Source organism: Cyprinus carpio, chromosome B9, assembly GCF_018340385.1.
Source record: "Cyprinus carpio isolate SPL01 chromosome B9, ASM1834038v1, whole genome shotgun sequence".
NCBI lineage: Eukaryota > Metazoa > Chordata > Actinopteri > Cypriniformes > Cyprinidae > Cyprinus > Cyprinus carpio.
Window position 1 is genome coordinate 23,312,402 of NC_056605.1, and position 20,083 is coordinate 23,332,484.

At 35.8% G+C, this 20,083-nt stretch overlaps 1 protein-coding gene across 5 annotated transcripts in view; it reads left to right on the forward strand.

Moving 5' to 3' along the window:
* The window catches only part of LOC109060593 (zinc finger protein GLI2-like), a 74,031-nt gene that overhangs the window by 21,649 nt on the left and 32,299 nt on the right, over positions 1-20,083 (forward strand). For all 5 annotated transcript variants that reach the window (XM_042731638.1, XM_042731637.1, XM_042731636.1 and 2 more), the window contains one exon: positions 17,948-18,050. In XM_042731638.1, coding sequence (XP_042587572.1) covers positions 17,948-18,050 — 103 coding nt within the window. The remainder of the gene's footprint in view (positions 1-17,947; positions 18,051-20,083) is intronic.

Below are 20,083 nucleotides of genomic sequence, written 5' to 3' on the forward strand. Positions count from 1 at the left end.
AACTTTATTCTTCCGTGTCAGTCTTCGATACACGTTCATGACAGACACTTGAGTTGCATTGCTGTCTATTCAGGGTCAAAAAGCTCTTGGATTTCATCAGAAATATCTTCATTTGTGTTCAAAGAGGAACTTACGGGTTTGGAATGACAGGTTGTGCAGAATTTTCATTTTTGGGTCTTTATTCTGTAATAGTAAACCCCTCCCCCACTGCAACCGCTTGAATCATTGAGCCAGTGATTTGAACTTTTGAACCATAGCAGTCTGATTCATGAATAAATCACGCATCTTGTTAACCAGATTAACTGATTCAATAAAAAGATATGACTCGCAAAAACAATTGGTTCACAAACAAGACAGCTATTTATCTCTTGAACTTTAGCACTCAGTGAATGAGTCAAGGAAAGCTAGGATGGATGTGAAAAAATTGTGAATAAAAAAAGTTCAATTTAAATATGAGTCTAGAAGACAATATAGCGTCATATAGTAAGTCAAATGAGAGTGAATAAATGATGACAGAACCATTCCTTTTAGACTAAAACTCCAAAGAAACCAAAGTTTTTCCAAGAGAAGATTGTTTAAAAGCTAAGCGGAAAATCAGAAATGTCTGCTGTGCACTTTTCTTCGTTTGTAAGAAGAAATTTGAAGCCTTACGTGGGGCTTGCCATGTTAGCTAGCTGGCTCTTTGAATTTCCGTTTTGCAGATCTGTTTGATTTGCAGAACAAGTGCCTGTAAACCTGCTGGTCAAAATGTCAGGGAAAATAGTGTTAAGAAAATAATACATGGATTGCTATTTGCTCAGATTTGCTGAAGCACTGGTCTCTGGAGGAAGTCACAGGATATGCAGTATCATATATACCGCTCACTCCTCTCTTTCTGTGTGGCCTGTGGGCAGCAAGGAAAAGCTGCCAGAGACCAAAATCTTTTGGAATTTTGAAAGCTTGTACATGGGAAATAGAATCAAAATGTTTCCTTACTCATTTGCTTCTTATAAAAGCCAGCTCGCACTGCTGCCAGAGGCGTATAGTCTCAATCATTCCTAAAACAATTTTCCCAAAATAAGTCTGGCTGATGTTAAGAGAAGAAGTGGAAAAAAGTGGAAAATGGACACGATTTCCAAATGAAATCCATGCCATCGGAATACTTATTCGGCTGGAACCACCGCATACACACCCAAATGGTTGAGAAAGCAGGTTTTTGGTCATGCAAAGTCCAAGTTCAAGGTCCATCTGATTCTCGAGGTATAAATCGGTGTGAACTTGAACTCCGTTGTGGCTTAGGTAATTTCCCACAATGTAAACTATGCATTCTTGGTTTGTGCTTCAAAGAGAAAAGAGGTCATCCCAAGGCACCAGCAGATACGGACTTGTTCCGGGCCCAAGTGTTCCCTCTAACCCTCCTCCTCCTGGAGCCGAGTGGTTTAGCGTGGATCCAAGTAGGATAGTATCTTATCTTTGACTCAGAAGACATGATGAAATAAACAAGACCTGCAGTTGACATGTCATGGCATGGAGCCATGTAGGTATCAACACAAGTATGAAAGATCCAAATGTAACAGAAAGTAAATCTCAAACAGCAAGTACTTGTGCTTAATCAGAATGGTCAGATATTGTACAGTGAATTATGGGATTTTGGAAGGTTTGTAGAAGAGAAATATCATTATGGTGAGATCAAACTTGACAGTATTTAGACTGCCATTTTTCAAAAAAAAAAAAATTGCCTCATCAATTTATTTATTTATTTATTTTTTGTATATATGTATATATTTAAACAGGAAAGATGGCTGAAGAAAATTCAGCTTTGCATCACAGGAATAAATAACATTTTTTTACAATTACATAAATTACTGTTTTTACTGTATTTTTGATCAAATAAATGCAGTCTTGGTGAGCATAAGAAACTTCTTTGAAAAACATTAAAACATCTAATTTTGAATGGTAGTATTAACGTTTCATTTTTGAATAGTTTATTTTGATCAATTTCATTGATTAGTTCTTGCAGTTCCACAGCATACATTTTGTTAATTTTCATTTTGTTTTCATTGACTACATTTGTACTGTAGATGAGAGAACAAAGATTATTACTTTTTTCCCTGTTTTGTTCCCCAGTCATGTTTCTGTAACGTTCAGTTAATTCGTAATGTGTATTCATTCGTTCTATGCTGGTGTTTGGGACATAGCCAATTAGCAGTCTGCTCCAGGTAACGTTTTCTTCTGTCAAGCGAATCTTGCCCTGCTGGCAGCGACATAGAGGCGTCTGGAGCCAGAGGGAGCTGTGCCGGCTCTGCCAAGAGCAGGAGGCGAAAAAGGAACATAGTTTCTCCCACACAACCCACCACTTCACAGCATAAACATCATTGCCTTAACAATACCATTGTTTGCACAGCCACAGAATAGCTAAATGGATTGAGAGCAGTGTTGACTGAGACTGAGTTGACTGAAATGTAGTGTTGGGCCCGAGTGTAAATACGCTCTCTCTTATCTAATTTAAGCAGTCAGCGAATACCGCAGGCATACAGACCAGGCCTCCATTGTGTCATCGCACAGATATATTCCAGAAGTGTTTTGATTTGCCTTCAAGGCTGATGATGGATTTTTATGGGAAATTATTTAACAAAGCAAAGCAAGTTCCCGAGACTTCCTTGTATGAAGTATGATGCGTAAATTAATTTGTAGCATTTACAATTGTTTAAGGTTTTATTTTTTTTGTTTATTATTTTTTTTTTTATGGCATTTATATTTATTTATTCAATACTTTATAGGATTTATAGCTACGAGCAATACATTTTTTTATATCTAACAACAGATACCTATACAACCTACTGTATATATTTGTCTGGCCTTAAAAGGTTCAATTTAAAGCAGTATGATTACTGTTTTCAGAGGCTATATTTGGTAATGCATGGCAAATAAATCGGAATAAGGCATGTCTGAAATATGTTATTGCAGGTGTGTTCATGCTAACTGTTGAAATGGAGCCTGCATATCCCCCCTAAATAGACCTTGTGTTCTCGTCTGTTTGTGTAGCCCAGATCTGACACCTCAAGAGGCTTTGTGCTGGCAGGTTGTCATATCCTCTGAGACGCTGTAATTGGCTGTAACTGCTAATGATAATGTGCTCAGACAGAAGAATATTCAGTGTGACACATTCCAATGTTCAGCCCACACTATCTATCTATCTATCTATCTATCTATCTATCTATCTATCTATCTATCTATCTATCTATCTATCTATCTATCTATCTATCTATCTATCTCTCTCTGTCTGTTGTTCTCTCTATCTATCTTATCTATCTATCTTATCTATCTGTCTATCTTTCTGTCTGTCTGTCTGTCTGTCTGTCTGTCTGTTGTTCTCTCTATCTATCATTTTATGTCGTTCTATCATTCTTTTTATTGTTCTATCATTCTATCTATCTGTCTGTCTGTCTTGTTCTATCTATCTATCATTCTATCTACCATTATATCTATCATTTTATGTCGTTCTCTCTGTCTGTCTGTTTGTCTGTTGTTCTCTATCTATCTATCTATCTATCTATCTGTCTGTCTGTCTGTCTGTCTGTCTGGCTGGCTGGCTGTCTGGCTGTCTGTCTTTCTCTGTCTGTCTGTTGCTGTTGTTCTCTCTATCTATCTTTCTGTCTATCTATCATTTTATGTCGTTCTATCATTCTTTTTATTGTTCTATCATTCTATCTATCTATCTCTGTCTGTAGTTCTATTTACCATTCTATCATTTTATGTCGTTCTATCATTCTATCTATCTATCTATCTGTCTGTCTGTCTGTCTGTCTGTCTGTCTTTCTATCTATCTATCTGTCTGTCTGTCTGTCTGTCTTTCTGTCTGTCTTTTCTCTATCTATCTATCTATCTATCTATCTATCTATCTATCTATCTATCTATCTATCTATCTATCTATCTATCTATCTATCTATCTATCTATTGTTCTACCTTTCCTATCTACCATTCTATTTATATCATTCTATCGTTCTGTCATTCTATTGTTCTGTTTATCATTCTATCGTTCTGTCTGTTTTCTATGTATCATTCTATCTGTGTATCATTCTGTCTGTCATTCTTTCTCTAAACTTCATACCCTGTACTGTGTACCCATGTCATGTCAGCTCACTGTAACTGAGACTTTAGCAGTCCAGAAACAAATACTGATGCAGGAGCACCATCTGATAGTCATTGAAGGATCAGCTCGTGGATGTGAATACATCTGTGGCACATGTGTATCATCATCAAGGCGGCGGCAACTGTTAAACTTCAATGCCCTTTGAGATTACTTTGTGAGAGAGGAGAACAGCTTTTTAATCAAATTTCTCAGTAAAGCATGGTTCTGTTTTACGCCACCGTTTCTATCACGACAGAAGTTAGAAAACCAGATGTTTATTTTGTGTGTGTGGATGTGCTACTCTAATTGCCGTCTCTGTTTACATTTGTAAACACATTATTCTGCGGGACATGAAAAAAGATACTTAGAGGTATATTTTTGTTCAAACCATGAAAATCAGTGGGATCCAAAACAACTGTACCTCATTGACTTTCATTGTAAGTTCCACAAAAATAGTCATATAGGTTTGGAACGACATGATGGTGAGTAAATGATGATTTTTTTGGATTAGCTATACCGTTAAAACACAAAAGAAATGAAGACAAAGAGTTAACACACCCTCCTTAGCAAACTCTAAATGGAAAACAGGAACATTTTGAGGCGCTTTGATTACTGTCTAAATATCTTTGTAAGAGAAAACTTCTGGTAGTCATTTAGATTTTTGGCCTACTGACAAAAGCTGATGCAGAACAAAAGGTTCATCAAAGACATCATGAGCGATGAATGCAAAATTTGGGTTCCATGTTTTAAGATGCATTAAAAAAAAATGCCCTGCAGGAAAAATCCTCAGTCGGGAGCCAGTCTCCATATGAGTCATTTTATTCTGGTAAATCACCTGGTGTTGCGTTTTGTTACTTTAGATACTATAGAACAGGCAGGCCGTACTGTTTCATTGTGACTTTCTGGCTGAGGGCACAGCAAACTTTTCTATCCCTTATTCTGTCATCCTTCAATAGTGTAATTTTACCTGTCACTAATTATCAAATTAAGGTGTCTAAAGTGACACCCCTCTCTATTATGTGTTAATGACCTGCCTCTTAGCTCAGACAGAGTGTATTGTATTGCTCTTCCTGGCTGTCAGGCTGTGACCAGTGGCTTTTAGTCTCCACTTGTTTTAAGTATTCACACCACATATCTTGAATCTTGTCTTCTCTTTCTTTGCCTTGAGCTAATTGCTGACAATTATCAATCCAAATTTTACTCCATCATCGTTTCTATGACCACAGGTAGACTTTAATAGTTAAATGAATCTTTAGCACAAAGATGTTCTGATAGTTGTGATTGTCAGTTTTATCTGTAGGTGTAAGGTTTGACCACGTAGAATGAAAAGACTGCCTCTCTTATCTTTATAGGCTTATATTTGACTGTGAACAGGTGAACCTCATGCAGACCTGCAACAAATCATAACGAAATTTACCACAAAATAAGATAATATTTTTTACATGTATTTTGTGCACAAATCCATTTTTTTAGGGCTGTTGCATTTTTTACGCTGTGATTTTCTTGACTGTTTAACAATTCATTCTCAGTCATTACCGTAATGCATACAGGTATTTCACTCTTTTATATATATTTGACTTTTTTTTCATCTAATATGTATATTTTATTGTGTTTCAGCTTTATTTCAATTAACAACATTTTTCTTTTTAGTTTCACTGCTACTAGTACATAAATGTTTTGTTGTTTAAATATGATGTAATTGGGTTTTGTTGTTTTTGTAGTATTTATGTGAATTTTTAGCATTGTGGTAATGACAATTAGGTAGATGATGTGGTTAGTTGACATGGTGCAATTATTAACCCACTTAAATTACCCAAGTATTTAAATAAATGTAACATTTTTTAAGTTAGATTATTATGTCAGAACATCAGAGATCTTGTTGGATCAATTATTGGATTTTACGGTCATTGACTGCAGAATGCCATGATTGACCAATCAGAATGAAGTATTTCAGAGATCTGTGTAGTAGTTTTGTGGGGTGAAATGTGACCTGGACAAGTTAAGACTGTAACTACTACATTGGGAGAAGCACAAGTTGTCTTAATGCTATGCTCTAATGCTGTAAATTACAGCTTCAGTAGAGTTTTGGCATTTCCTCTGCCCCCATCCTCCAGTACCCTATTTAGCACTGCAGGCTTTATCTTCAAACAATTGGCTGTTTGCCCGCTTTGTCTCTGTCCTAGTTAGCGCCGTGCCATTGAGCTGTGAGGTCAGTCACTGGCACTTTTCAGTAAAGTGTTGGAGGGCCGTCTCAGACCCCTCTGAAGTGTTTACCTAGACCCCTTTCTTGTGCTCTAGCCCTCCCTGCGGCCTGCACTAAGATAAATATTGCCTTGTGTAGAGAGCTCTCTGAGAGGCAGACAGAGGCAAGCTTCTGCTCGTCTGACAATATTTACAAGAGGTCTAAGAGGAGTTAAACGAGTGTGTGAACAAAATGTAGTAGACTCGCAGTTGACTTTTGTCCCAACGTTAAACACGAGGATGTTTTGAACTTTTAGCTTTGATACAAGACACCACTAAAAGTGTCTCAGGCGTGTGCACAAAAAATTTGGCAAAGTTTGCTCCGAAATACAGTGAACTGCCAATGAAGATAGCATTTTAAGGCATTATAGGCACACTCCAGATGAAAAAGTAGTTCCAAAAGGTAAGCAATTTATAAAATATATTTATTTAATTTATTTTATTTTCTGAATTTGAGCATTCTGCAGTCAAATTTATTTATTTATTTATTTACAATGCATAATATTCCTTATTATGTAAATTATAATTCTTTATAAATTTATAGAATTATATAAATTTTATTTGTGATTTATTTTATATCACAAATGTTTGATGAAAATAATGTAATTGAATAGTGACAATTTTAATGCAAAAATCTATTGAAATCACTTTCTATTTGCTATGTAGAGAGTTTCAAATAGTCACTTATTAGGTAAGGATACTACATTATAGTTGACTATGTAGGTAGCTTACTATGTTTTGGAACAAATTCTTATCACATTTTTTAAGTATGTACAACATTTTATTTTATTTTATTTTATTTTATTTTATTTTATTTTATTTTATCTATTGAGAATGCTTTAAAGAAACAGTGCCCCACACAGTAGCAACTTGTAGCTTCAGTCAGTCCGGCCAAATATTATTAGTCATTCACAATGACGAGGCACTCTCATTAATTAGTCTTGTTTGTGTTCTTTCGTTTAGACTTGAATGAGAAGAGACATATAGACTAACATTTTCCTACGTCTCCCCTCTCTGACCTCCCTACCAGTGTGGGTAGGAGAAAAGCTACATGTGTTGCTCATGGGTTCTTGTTTATTTAGTTTTATGCATTCATTGCCGCCAAGTAAACATTTCAGTTGCAGTCTGTTAGAAAGTCACTTTAGCAAACTGTGGTTTCAGAGGTATGGGGGAGGCTAGCAGATTGCTCTGTGTGCTTTGCATTCATGAGACCCTTGCATTAGAGCTGCTCTCTAGTGCCTCTTTACCTGAGTTCACCTCAGCAACCACCAAAACATAGGATTAGTTTATTTACAGTGAGATTTTGACTGAAAACGAACAGGATTTAAAGCTGACATGTTTAAACATTCATTAAAATTTCGTCTGGAACTGTATTCATTCTGTACATGGGTATTAATGTAAAGCTCATCCCAACCGCTTAAATTACACGTTCAGCATACAAAACATCTTGGTCAGGTTAGGAGAAGCCAACTGAAAAAATACACTTGCAGGATAAGGTCCTGTGTAAACATTTAAAACACAGAAAGTAGTAAACAGGTGGGCCCCCAAATTGGGAACAATGGTGGGAAAAGCATGACTTGACTGAAAGGTTTCCTACAAGAAAGGGCACTCACTGGATAGCACAGGACTACCGCAATGATTTATGGGCACCAGGCGGCATGGCACAAAGAAACACGTAGGTTCCTTAAGTCTTACCCATCACTGGAAAGAACCTAAAAACAACAGGTCTGCTTCCTTTTGCGTCCCCCTTCAGCCCCATTTTTCAGCAACAGGTCTCATCCTTAATAGAGGCAACATTTTTGTGAAGTACAGCTGGGCAGTATGATGTCATATATGAGCTGATGGTAGAAATGTGTCAAACAGCAGAAATTGTGCTTAATGTTGGATATTTTTTTTTTAAAAATCACAGTTGGGTTGTTTTGCGGATTTAATTTGATGCATATATTGAGTCTCATTTTTAAGATTTTTTTTTTATTATTTAAATCAAGTGTAGATGACTGGCTTATTCTCTGCTGTGAATAATTTTTTGGTGTACATTTATCAAGTTCCAAAAATAAGTAAGTAAATAAATAAATAAATGAAAAAAATTAAATGACATTTTTATATATATATATATATATATATATATATATATATATATATATATATATATATATATATATATATATATATATATATATATATATATATATATATATATATATAAATAATAATATTTTAAGTAATTAGTATTTATTTGTTAAAATATTGAAATTATTTAAAATAATTATTAAAAATATTGAAACAAGTTTTTAAATTATAAGTTAATTTTATATAATTATATTAAATTTTTATTATAATTATATTAAATGTTAAATATGTAAATCTATATAAATATTTGAAAGCTAAATAATAATAATACGTATTTTTTAAGATTATATGATACTGTAGATTTATTTTTTATTATGATATATAAACTTACTCATACCATGATATTAGATTTTGCTTTTGTGGATGGTTTAACCTTATATCTTAATCTCGTATCATGATATGGTATATCATGTTAATTTGCTCATTACCTCCTATATTCAAGGATCATCCAGAATTTGAGGCTGTTGTACCCCTTCCTTCTTTGAAAAACATTGTGAATCATAGTACAGGAGGAATGTACCCCTTTTGTCTCTCACCCTCCCATCCCCCTTTCCCTTCTCTAATGGGAGGCCCCTATTCCAGCCTGTTAGACATTTTCCTGCACCCTCCTCCCCCCAGCACTCTGTTGTTGTCCCGTAAATTGAGCTTTCCCTTTGGAGGCACTAATTAAGAGCCTAATCCTCTCATCCGCAGAAAAGAGGAGGGCTGCCAGGAAACGTTTCCTTGCAGTTCATTATCTATGTGTCCAATGGCGCTGACGCTGGCAGTGCCGCTCCTGGTCGTAAATGTTGTAAAAAATCGCAGCCATCCATAAATCATCTCACTTTCGCAGCGTGACGGCATGAGACGGTTATCGTGAGCCAAGATGCTTCTGGTTAAAGTAAAGAACGCTGCCAATTTCATCGCTGGTGGTAATGACAGGCCTCTTTGAAGCATGTAGGGTCCAAACGGCTGAGTAAAAAGCAATGGACAGCACTGAAAGCCATGAGCCACGGGGATATGGCAGCGAGAGGGGAAGTTTCATCCACGGGAAGTGATGCATTCACAATGGAAAAGAATTTTAATGAGGGGTCTATTGTCAGTGGCATTGAGGCAAAGCAATTGTGACCTGGAACTGCACAAAAAGGATGTTAAATGCTGAGTAACAGGAATGAGTGTTTTGCTACGATTGCTTACTTCATTCCAGCCTGCCAGGAAGACCACTGCCTGGGTGTAGAAGAATAACAAAAAGTCCGAAATGGAGAATGGACCAAAGCTTCTTTGGTTTATGAAAAGGACAAAATTGCTTAGCGTTTGTGGCCCGAGGCGTACAAACAGAAAATGGAGGGCCCCCAACCAGCCTGTCTGACCCCCAACTGAGGCATCCGCAAGACCAATAACAGTGTGCCTTCACAGATGTTTTTAGTTTAAGGGTTTACAACAAATTCTTCACATAATTCCCCCAGAGCATGTTGAAGTCAGAGCCGAGGTTTGGCTAGAGAGTCAGGGCCCTGTTTTGTGTAAATGGGCTATTACCTTAACTGGGTCTTATCACACAAGGAAACCTCTCCCTGAGCTTAAAAGTCTTGTTAAACTAAAAATTATTTTGTCTTCATTCCAAACCTGTATTACTCTCTTTTTTTCTTCAAAAGAAGATATTTTTGGTTTTTGTCCATACAATGGAAGTCAATGGGATCCAAAACAACACTGAATGGACAAAAAACATTTGTGATTATCAAAAGAATAATAAAATAAACACTTATATGTGTGTTTTTTATATTTTCTTTCCACTAGACTGGAAGAAGACATGTTATGGAAGCAAAATCTCCAAACTGACCAGATTATGTCCAACTCTGGTTTTTCCTGGTAGTGTCAAAATTTTAGTGGGTTTTGAAATGGGTCACGGCGGCTCTTGTTTGGAAACCACTGCTTCATGCAACACTGGGGAAAACATCATCTAAATTTTAAGTGTTGACTTTTTCTTCTCCACTGTTGTTTTTTTCCCCAAAACATCTCGGATAACAAGGTCTCACCTCGGTGTGAACCCAAGCAGGGATTCCCTCTTATGAATCACTGTGACTCTTGAGCCCCTGCTTTGTCTTGATGTGAGAATACTTCCTCCTGAGCCATCGTTCCTGTTGTAAAAGACCTTTTGGTGGACCAGTAGTGCTGAAGCAGCACTGACCACTGTTAGCACACCCATTGTGTTAATGGACATCCTTTGTATCGCCAGCAGTTCAGAGGCCAAAGGGCCTCCTGAAACACCACAGAGACCAACATTCCCAAGAGAAGATCTTCAAATGAACTCCCTTTTCCGTTTTTAGATTTGTAGAGCTTAAGGGAGTGCATAACCATGAGCCTGTATTGGAAACCCTCAATCACACTAAGCTGATGTTTTCTGGGTTTCCATGGGTAAGGAACGATAGTGTGTACTCTAAGGAGCAGTAAATCACTAATTCCAGCAAGCACCAAAGGCACAAAGTAGCTCTTAAGAGGATGTCTAAGTGCCATTTTGAAAACCACAAATATCAGTGCTGTGACCCAGCAACCTCTCATCCAATGAGATCTTGAGGCATGCTATATGGATGTCAGATCTTCAGTATGGTTGTTTTAATCCACCCATTTTAAATGACTAACTTTGGTTTTGAGGGCTTTGGTGCTCTGCAACCTCATAATATCTACAGCCCTGCAGATAATAGACCAAAAGTATTTACTTAATCTTGACAAGACACGTGTATGTTTTTTTCTTCTTCTTATGATGCAATTATCCTTTTAACATACTCAATATTTTGCCATTTCATAGTAACATTGCACTTTGGAAAAAAATATATATATTAAGCAGCATGCATTAAATTGAGAAAAAAAAAACAGTAGACATGTATAATGTTACAAAAGATTTCTATTTAAAATAAAAGCTGTTGTTTTTTTAAGTTTTCTATTCATCAAACAATCCTGAAAAATTGTTTTATGGTTTTCTCAAAAATATTAAGCAGGACAACGGTTTTCAATAATGATAAAAATATGAAATATTTCTTGAGCACCAAATTAGCATATTAAAATAATTTTTAATATTACAGAATTACAATATTATAATAATTTATTTGTCATTAGAAGAATAAATTACATTTTAACATATTCAAATAGGAAAAAACGTGTTTGATTTTAATTCAATTTTATTATACTTCACTTTTTTTTTTATTTAGCTAGCTAGTTAATTCGTTTTTATTGTGTTTATTTATTTATTTATTTATTTGATCAAAAATCTTTGCAGCCTTGGAGAGCATAAGAAACTTCTTTCATAAACATTTTAGTTTCTTTCCAAATTTGTTTATTTATCGAACACTAGTTCCCTAGTAAAAAAAAAGAAAAAAGAAATATTTTTTAAAATACATTTATTTCGTTACATATTTACTGACATGCTGCTCGAGACTTACTAATATAAAATTTATAATTAAACTTTATTTGGAGTACTACTTTTGCATGATGCACATTTCTTAATTTTAACAATAAAATGTGTTTTAATGTCACTATTGATGAGGACTGTATGATCTTCGAATAATATTGGTCTTTAAATGCCATATATTTAAAGTGTACCTGAAGTATACTTGCAATAGTTCCACTTTAGCACAATCAAATATACTTCAGTACACCTTTAGTTGGACTTCAGCAGTACTTCTGCACAAAATTAGGTGTTCCAATTTAGCGGACTTTAAGCATACCAGAATAGTACAACTGAAGGTTTTTTTATTAAGTCCATAAATATGTAAATGTATTTGTAGTAAACTTAGCATGCAATGAATGTATTTCAAATACATTTTAGTAAATTTACTTTTGTCATTTTGTTGAAAAGATTAGCGGCTTTCGTGATAATCAGGTTAGTGATTAGCTTTATGTGTAATTAGTCTTACTGAGATTTTTATCGTCATCTAACTGGCACTGTTACACCAAAAGCATGCTAATGTGTAGCAAAGCACACACTCAAACATATATCTAGCTTTATACCTTGTACTGTGATGCATTGGGGTTATTTTCTGGTGCCCCCTGTCCTGATAGCATTGTCCCAGGACTAAGACACTGTGGAAGTATCGAGACAATTAAGGTAACTAGTCCAGTGCCTCAGAGAGGCTTAATAAATCACATTCAGCTCTCAGGGCTTATAAGGGCCAGCAGCTTGCTGGAAATTATGTGAGTGATTGGATGGATTTGGCCAGTTGTTTGACATGGCCTTAGACTGCCAGAGAGAAGCCAGCGAGACCCTGCTTTATTAACATTAACAGGAAAGACACATAAGGACTGCTGAGGATCTGGGGCTACTGTATTTATGACAGGGTTTTGTAAACAAAGTTCCTGCTATGAACTAAACTGTTATTTCATTAATCACATTAGGATAACTCCCAAACATTAATAATTCACCTTGTATCTTGCTAACAATTTTTTAATAGCTTTTATAATTAAGTCAAAAATATTATATAATGCATGACAGATCATTAAGATTTAGAATCAGTAAGATTTTTTTTTTTTTAGTTTTTAAAGAAGTTAATACTTTTATTCAAGAACATATTCAATTGTTCAAAGTTGACAGTAAAGACATTTATAATGTTTATTATGTAAATTAGTCAACATATTTGAATGATTTGTCAAGGATCTTGTGACACTGAAGACTGCTGAAAATCACAGGAATTATTGTAATATTTCACAATATTGCTGTTTTTACTGTATTTTAGTTCAGATAAATGTTTTATTTATGTTATTAATTAAAGGTATTACTGGTGATTACAAAGACTGGCATCAGTATCAATATTAACACAGGATTCTATATATTAACATTAATGCATTAGATATTTTGAACAGTTGACAATAGCTTTTTACAGCATTGGTTATTTATTATTTTTTTAAATCAAAGTTAATGCAATTTTTATTGTTAGTTTGTATACAACTTCCAGTGATAAAAATGCATGGGATTAACATTAAGATGGGCAAATGCTGTAAAAGAATTGTTTATTGTAACATCATGTAAACTATCACTTTAAAAAACTGACGCTAATATATTTTAATGTGTGAGACTGATAATAAATTCCTATTGATTTACTCTGAAGCTATATCTAGAGACCATAATAGCATAGACACTTGGGGTTGGGTGCTTCTGGTTTAGGCTGGTAAACAACCACAAAGCACTAAAATATGTACTTTTTCCGTTTAACAGAAACCAAGTAGCTACTCTGCAATATTCTAAATTGGCACAGGATCTACAGTTAACAAGAGGTATACCAGTTATGATTGTGGTATGGATGCCACAACTTAATCTACTTGGCCTTTGCCAGAAATCCCCTATTAATAAGAAATGTATCATTTAATAAAGTCCCTGGGGTGTTAAAAGAAAAGTCATTCACTTAATACTTCCTTTCAGTGCTGGAAGCAGTTTTCATGCTCTTCCCTAAACCCCTAATCCTTCTGCCGCCACAACTAACGCCTTGGGAAAAAACCATCAACACAGACTAAATAGGGATGTTATACAGTGTGATATTTCCCAGGTGCAAGATGGATAAAGAATACAAGCCTCTTTTTTTCCCGCCAGAGCATTTAACTGTTGCGTACTGCTGCACACTGATGTGTGACATTAAGTCAAGAAAGGCCTCACTAAGTTGTTCAAAAATGGGAACAAATTGCATGCTACCCGGATCGGCTGACTCCACTGGTGGCTCCTGCTCGGCCTGCGGCTTCCCAGGGTTCATCAGGGATCTAGTGTGGGGCGGTTTGCATGGTCCTGTGTAGTTAGGCCCCTTGCCAGGCCATTCTGCTGGAATTTCCTGTCTGAATCGACTCCCTCCTGCTCATTCCCCTCTTGTTCCTGGAGCGAGACAGAAAAGCCTTTTTAATTACACTGCTGCTGCCTGGCCTCTCAGGATATTATTATTGTTCTTGAGTGCTTCCTCTAAAGATGAGCAACTCTCAGTACAAAGCCGCCTGTCTCTCGGCTCCGTTCGGACATGAAAAGTGAATGTTTTTTCTCTACTTTGAGTACCCGTTGATAATGTCTACCACCTGCTATTGTCTTTAAAAGGACATCAAACCACAAGCTAATGCTGACCTGCAACAGAACGTGGATGCCTGGTTCTCACCAGGTCCTGACAGGATGTTTTGTACATTTTAGGAATTATAATGGGGCACTGAAACAATAATACTTTTCGTAACCAAAACATGGTGCTTGCTACTTAAAAGGATTAATAGATGGATTAGAGTTTTTTTTATTGTATTGCAATTTATGAGAAGAAGGGGTGGGGGGTATTTTACGGCTCAAAAGTCGGTAACACTTTAGTATAGAGACCAATTCTCACTATTATTAACTAGTTGCTTATCAGCATGCCTGTTATTATCATATTGGATGTTTATTAGTGTTTATAAAGCACATATTCTGCATGACCATATTCTACATCCCTAATCCTACACAAATTACATTTACATTTAGTCATTTAGCAGATGTTTTTATCCAAAGCGATTTACAAATGAGGACACCAGAAGCAATCAAAACCAAGTAAAGAGCAATAAAATGCAAGTGTTATGACAAGTCTCAGTTAGCCCAATACATTTTTCTACATATATATATATATATATATATATATATATATATATTATCAGGGCTGTACGTTAACCTTTTCTGCACATAGCACTGGTGCTTCAGAGGTGGAAAATTTTGAAGCACAGGCCAAAAACAATGTCGCACTGTACAGCCCTGTTATACTGTATGTATATATATATATATATATATATATATATATATATATATATATATACAGACACACTTACAAAGAAAATACCTAAACTTAACAACTACCTTACTATTAATAGCCAGAAAATTAGGAGTTTATTGAGGCAAAAGTTGTAGTTAATGGTTTGTTTATAGCAAGAATTGGACCTTAAAATAAAGTGTATCACAAAAGTCTACATTTATGGATTTCATAAGTAATTTGGCACATTTTAATGTACTAATATTAACTGTAGATTGCATAATAGGGCCCATTTTGACCCACATGTTGTGATTTTATATTTATAAAATAAAATAATCAGATTTTACTTTAATCCATCTATTTAACTTGTTTTGATTTGGTTTGGTTTGTATCTTGTTTAAGATTTACCTGTGTATCAAAGTATTGAATTTTTTGTTGTATTAGATAAGACAACATTATGAATAGGCCAGTATACATTTAGAAAACATGTAAGTTTGTCATTTTTCAAAGAATGAAACATCTAAAGATTTTTTTCAAGACTTTCTATTAAAACATTCTTTTCTTGAACACGGCTCCAGTCTGTTTTGGGGTGAATATTTATTCACAAGCCCCTTGACTTTTTGACCACTTGCTCCATACTGGTTGGAGCATACTGTATCATGTTGTTCTTTATAGGAAACAGAGTGGGTCAAACCATACCATCACACCTGTGTAGCATGTATCCTCCTGAGTTCTGGTCCTTGGCCCTCCTTTTGGCCCAAGAACAATGGACCTGTCTAGGTGATGGAATAAGCCCCTCTCAGGCCGTCCCTGCCTCTACATCCTCATGAGGCCTTGTCCACCCTCGAGTCAGAGTTACTGTATCCCAGATTAAGTCTTTCAATTAATGTCTGCTCAGTTGTTGTGTTTGGAGAGGTTGCCATATGACGTTTGGTCTTTTGCAGTATATTTTTATGATGTTTAATGCGAATCATTGCATTAGCTCAGTGAGAGAAAAAAATGAAAAACTGCTCTTAGTAACTTACTAAGTGTTTTAGCTCATATATGACTCTCCACACTTTACAGCACCAGTTCCCATCATGCTTAAACTCACAGGAATCCCATGAGTTTCCAAAGGCTTACTCAAGCGCTGACATGCTGTGCACTTGGCCAAAGCATCAATGAATATGTTATGTATATGCATGCTTATCCTCCTACACGAAAAACCCTCATTACGTTGGCCCCTACACACGGATTTGAGAAATGCTTCTCCATATCCAACTCGCCAAGGAAAGGGAGTCCACCTAATTGGCAAGGAAAAACACACTACTACAGCCTGAAAGTATGCAGTCACTTTGAGCTGTTGAGATGGATTTTAAGCCATCACACAACCAATCCCTCCCTGCCTTTGCCGATGTGAAATAGCCTGCTTACCTGTCAGTTGTAGTTTCCGTAGTGACAGTGATGAAAATGTTGAAGAGTTGATCATTTCTCCAGGACAAATTCCACTGGAAATACCAACGTTTAAATTGAATGCAAGCTCACAAAGTACAATAACATGTACTGTTTTTTGTACAGCTTTGGTTTCAGAAATGTGCTTATTTTTGCAGCTCCAAAAAAATTAAATATATATATTATATATATGTATGTATGTATATAAGTAACTTCTGTTTTATAAGAGTCATTTATTTACATTTATTTTCATCTTCATAAAAACTTAATTTCTTAATTTGACGGACAACTTTCCTACATGCATACAAAAAACATTTCTTATGATTCATTAAACAAAGTAGGCATGTTAAAAAATTTTTAATGTTAATGCCCTCATTCCCTGTTACCTGCCCAGAATAAATAATAAGCATAATTTACTTAGAAACAAGGTTACCTGCTCTTTGCATGTGAATGAAGTGCAGGTTTTGTGCTGAAATATTGTGCTGAACTTCCTAGTGAATTCACCCAATATTGTTTGACATATTCCTTAGTCTTGAATCAGAATAATGCATGCTTGCGAGCCACGGTGATTATTGGAGTGAGAGTGATAGCTCTGGAATGCTGACTCATACAGGTCTCCTCCTGATGGGCCCCTTAGAGGCCCCTGCGGCCCTTCCCCACCCTCATCTACCCTCATCTCCTCACAGGTAGAGATAATGATCTGAGGACTTTACCCCCATAGTCTCAGTTCTCAGGTCAAGCCTGACTCACTGGTGCACGTGATGCCCAAGAATTTTAATACAGGCAAGGAATGGGCACAGACAGACACGCACAAGAGATGAGATGATGAGTCCATCCAAAAATAGCCTTAGGAGCTCATTTAGAGCGAATAGTAATAACAAATTAAAGACACAGACAGTATACGCTATTTAGTGCTTACTCAAAGATCTATAACCACCACCTTAAGTAAGTTCCACTCATTAATGAAAGCATGTTGGTTTTTTACAAGACCCCCTTAAAGCAATCAACCTTTTTATGACAGGAAGAGCATGTCTTTTTTTAGCCCAGACAAATAAAAACTCATCTAGAGAAACTTTAATCCACTCATTGCACATGCAAGACCACTAATATTGAGGAACCGTTCGTAAGTTTTCAATTATCTTGGAGATGAGAGGGCCAGACTGTGGCTCAGTTAGTATAAATCTGCCTTGTTGTCTACTGTGTCATACAAAGAGCATTAGCCTGTCACTAAACTAAAAACTCTGCACTCTAAAAAAGGCATTTTTGTATGTTGTATTTTAGCCTCTGTTGACATGTTTGTCTTTCTTCTCTTCTGTCTTTGACTCCATAGCTCCTCACTTATTCTCAACCTTCCACACGCCGATACCGATCGACATGCGCCACCACGAGGGGAGGTACCATTATGAGCCACATCCTCTGCACTCCATACATGGGTAAGTTTGTTTGCCACTTCAACATTCATTTTCCTCTCTTTGCACTGATGGAATCATCATCAATCAAGAAACAACCTGTTGAGTCATCTTTGATATAAGGCACACAGATTCAGAGCATGCTGTTGTCAGGTCTTGTCCAGTACATCTGTTTGTCTTCTGCCTGAAAGATTGTTCAGCTCTAGCTGTAGATGTGCAGCACATGGAAAGCAAACATTCAAGTACTGAGAAACAAAAGCCAGTGATTCAGTCAGTTTCATACCACAGACAAAATTAGTGCTTAATACAAAGCTGATGACATGATGGCATCTCACCCTTGTAGTATTTTATAGTTTTGGACAACATCTGTAAGTCTAACATTTACTGAAACAGTTTTGGCTGGTTTTGTCTTTTAAACCTGGAAATAATAAGAAAGTCCCAGGATATATATATATATATAAAACTACATAATGTGAAGGAGATAAGCCAATAATAAGAAATTTTTTGTCAGTTTTTATGTTGATTATATTTGAAATAGGGAAAAAAATATCTAAATTATTTTAATATTATATATAAAATAGAAAATATGATCATTTTCACATATACAAAGACTAACATCAGTGCAACTGTGCATTTGCATTTAAAATCACAGATTGGATAGCGATACATATAGCGAGCCCAGCGACACTAGAACAATTTATCACAAGAGCCGAAACAGTCCAAAAAAGAGAATTCCTGCCGTCTCTCTATGAACTCTGGCTCCTTTGATTAATGTGACTTGGCCTTGACAGAGGCCCCCTAATTCATCAAGACCTTGATTTAGCTGTCCTTTTCACTGCCTGTGTCCAATTCACCTAATTACATGTATATTGCACAGCAAATTAAGCACAGTGTTATCTTTTGGAGGTGTATGGCAAGGGTCTGATTTAGGGATTGGACCCTATAGAATGATTTATGATACATAGGTTTCATGTTACCACTTAAGATCTTAACATCTGTGCTACATGTAAAAGGAGTTGTAAGAGGTTTTCATAGGTAAATATTTGCAAAAATACCTCTACATGGGTGCTAGTGTTTTTTCAGTGTTTCTTTCAGTATGTCAGTAGGTAGTGACTCTCTGTTGGAGCGAGTCATTTATTCAACCCTTTCATTCAAACACACTGACTCATTCAGGACAAAACAAGTGAATGTCTTAAAGTGATTCATTGAATAATTATCTTGACCAATTCATTCAAACATACTGATTCACTGAAGACAGAAACAAGTGACTGTCTTGAAGAGTGATTCATTGAATTATTCTCTTGACCGATTTGTTTAAACACTGAGTCAATCATAACAAAAACAAGTGACTTTCTTGAAGAGTGATTAATTGAATTATTATCTTAACTGATATGTTCAAACACACTGATTCACCATTACAGGATTATTGCAGTTTGTTGCTTGGAGATGTAGGTGGAACACAAATACAATGCCTGGTTTTTTTTTTTGTTGTTTTTGTTTCTAAAATTAACTTCATAGTTTATTGAATTGTCATTTAATATATAGTGACAATTGTTTGACTTGTGACCTGCTGATTAAAATAGTGGTTTCTATATATCTAAATATGCCAAAGAACCTTCCATAGCAATCAAACCTCTCCCCACAAGCGTAAATAGGAAAGAGTTAACAAATCTTGAAGATGAATGTTTAAAATTTGTAGAGTATTTCAGCATGTAAACAGAGCAGTTAGCATCTAGAATTTAGCTTTCCTTTCCAAGAACCTCAATGACAGCAGAGTGAATGAGAAAAACACATCCTCCCTTATTCATGCACTAGCATTTTTCTTTTTAGAAAACAGTTTCATATTGCAGTGGTATTGAGAACCACCCAACATTTTTTTCAAACCAATGTACTAACAGAAACTGTCCAACTTAATTAGTGTTTCTGTAGAGTGAGGGGAATTTTTGCACATATCTTTTGGTTTATGTGATGGTAATTGAGATTTTACACTCACACTTGGTTCATAGGTTTGCATATTTAAGTTAATACATGTTTGTGAGGTTTGGACATGCAGTACC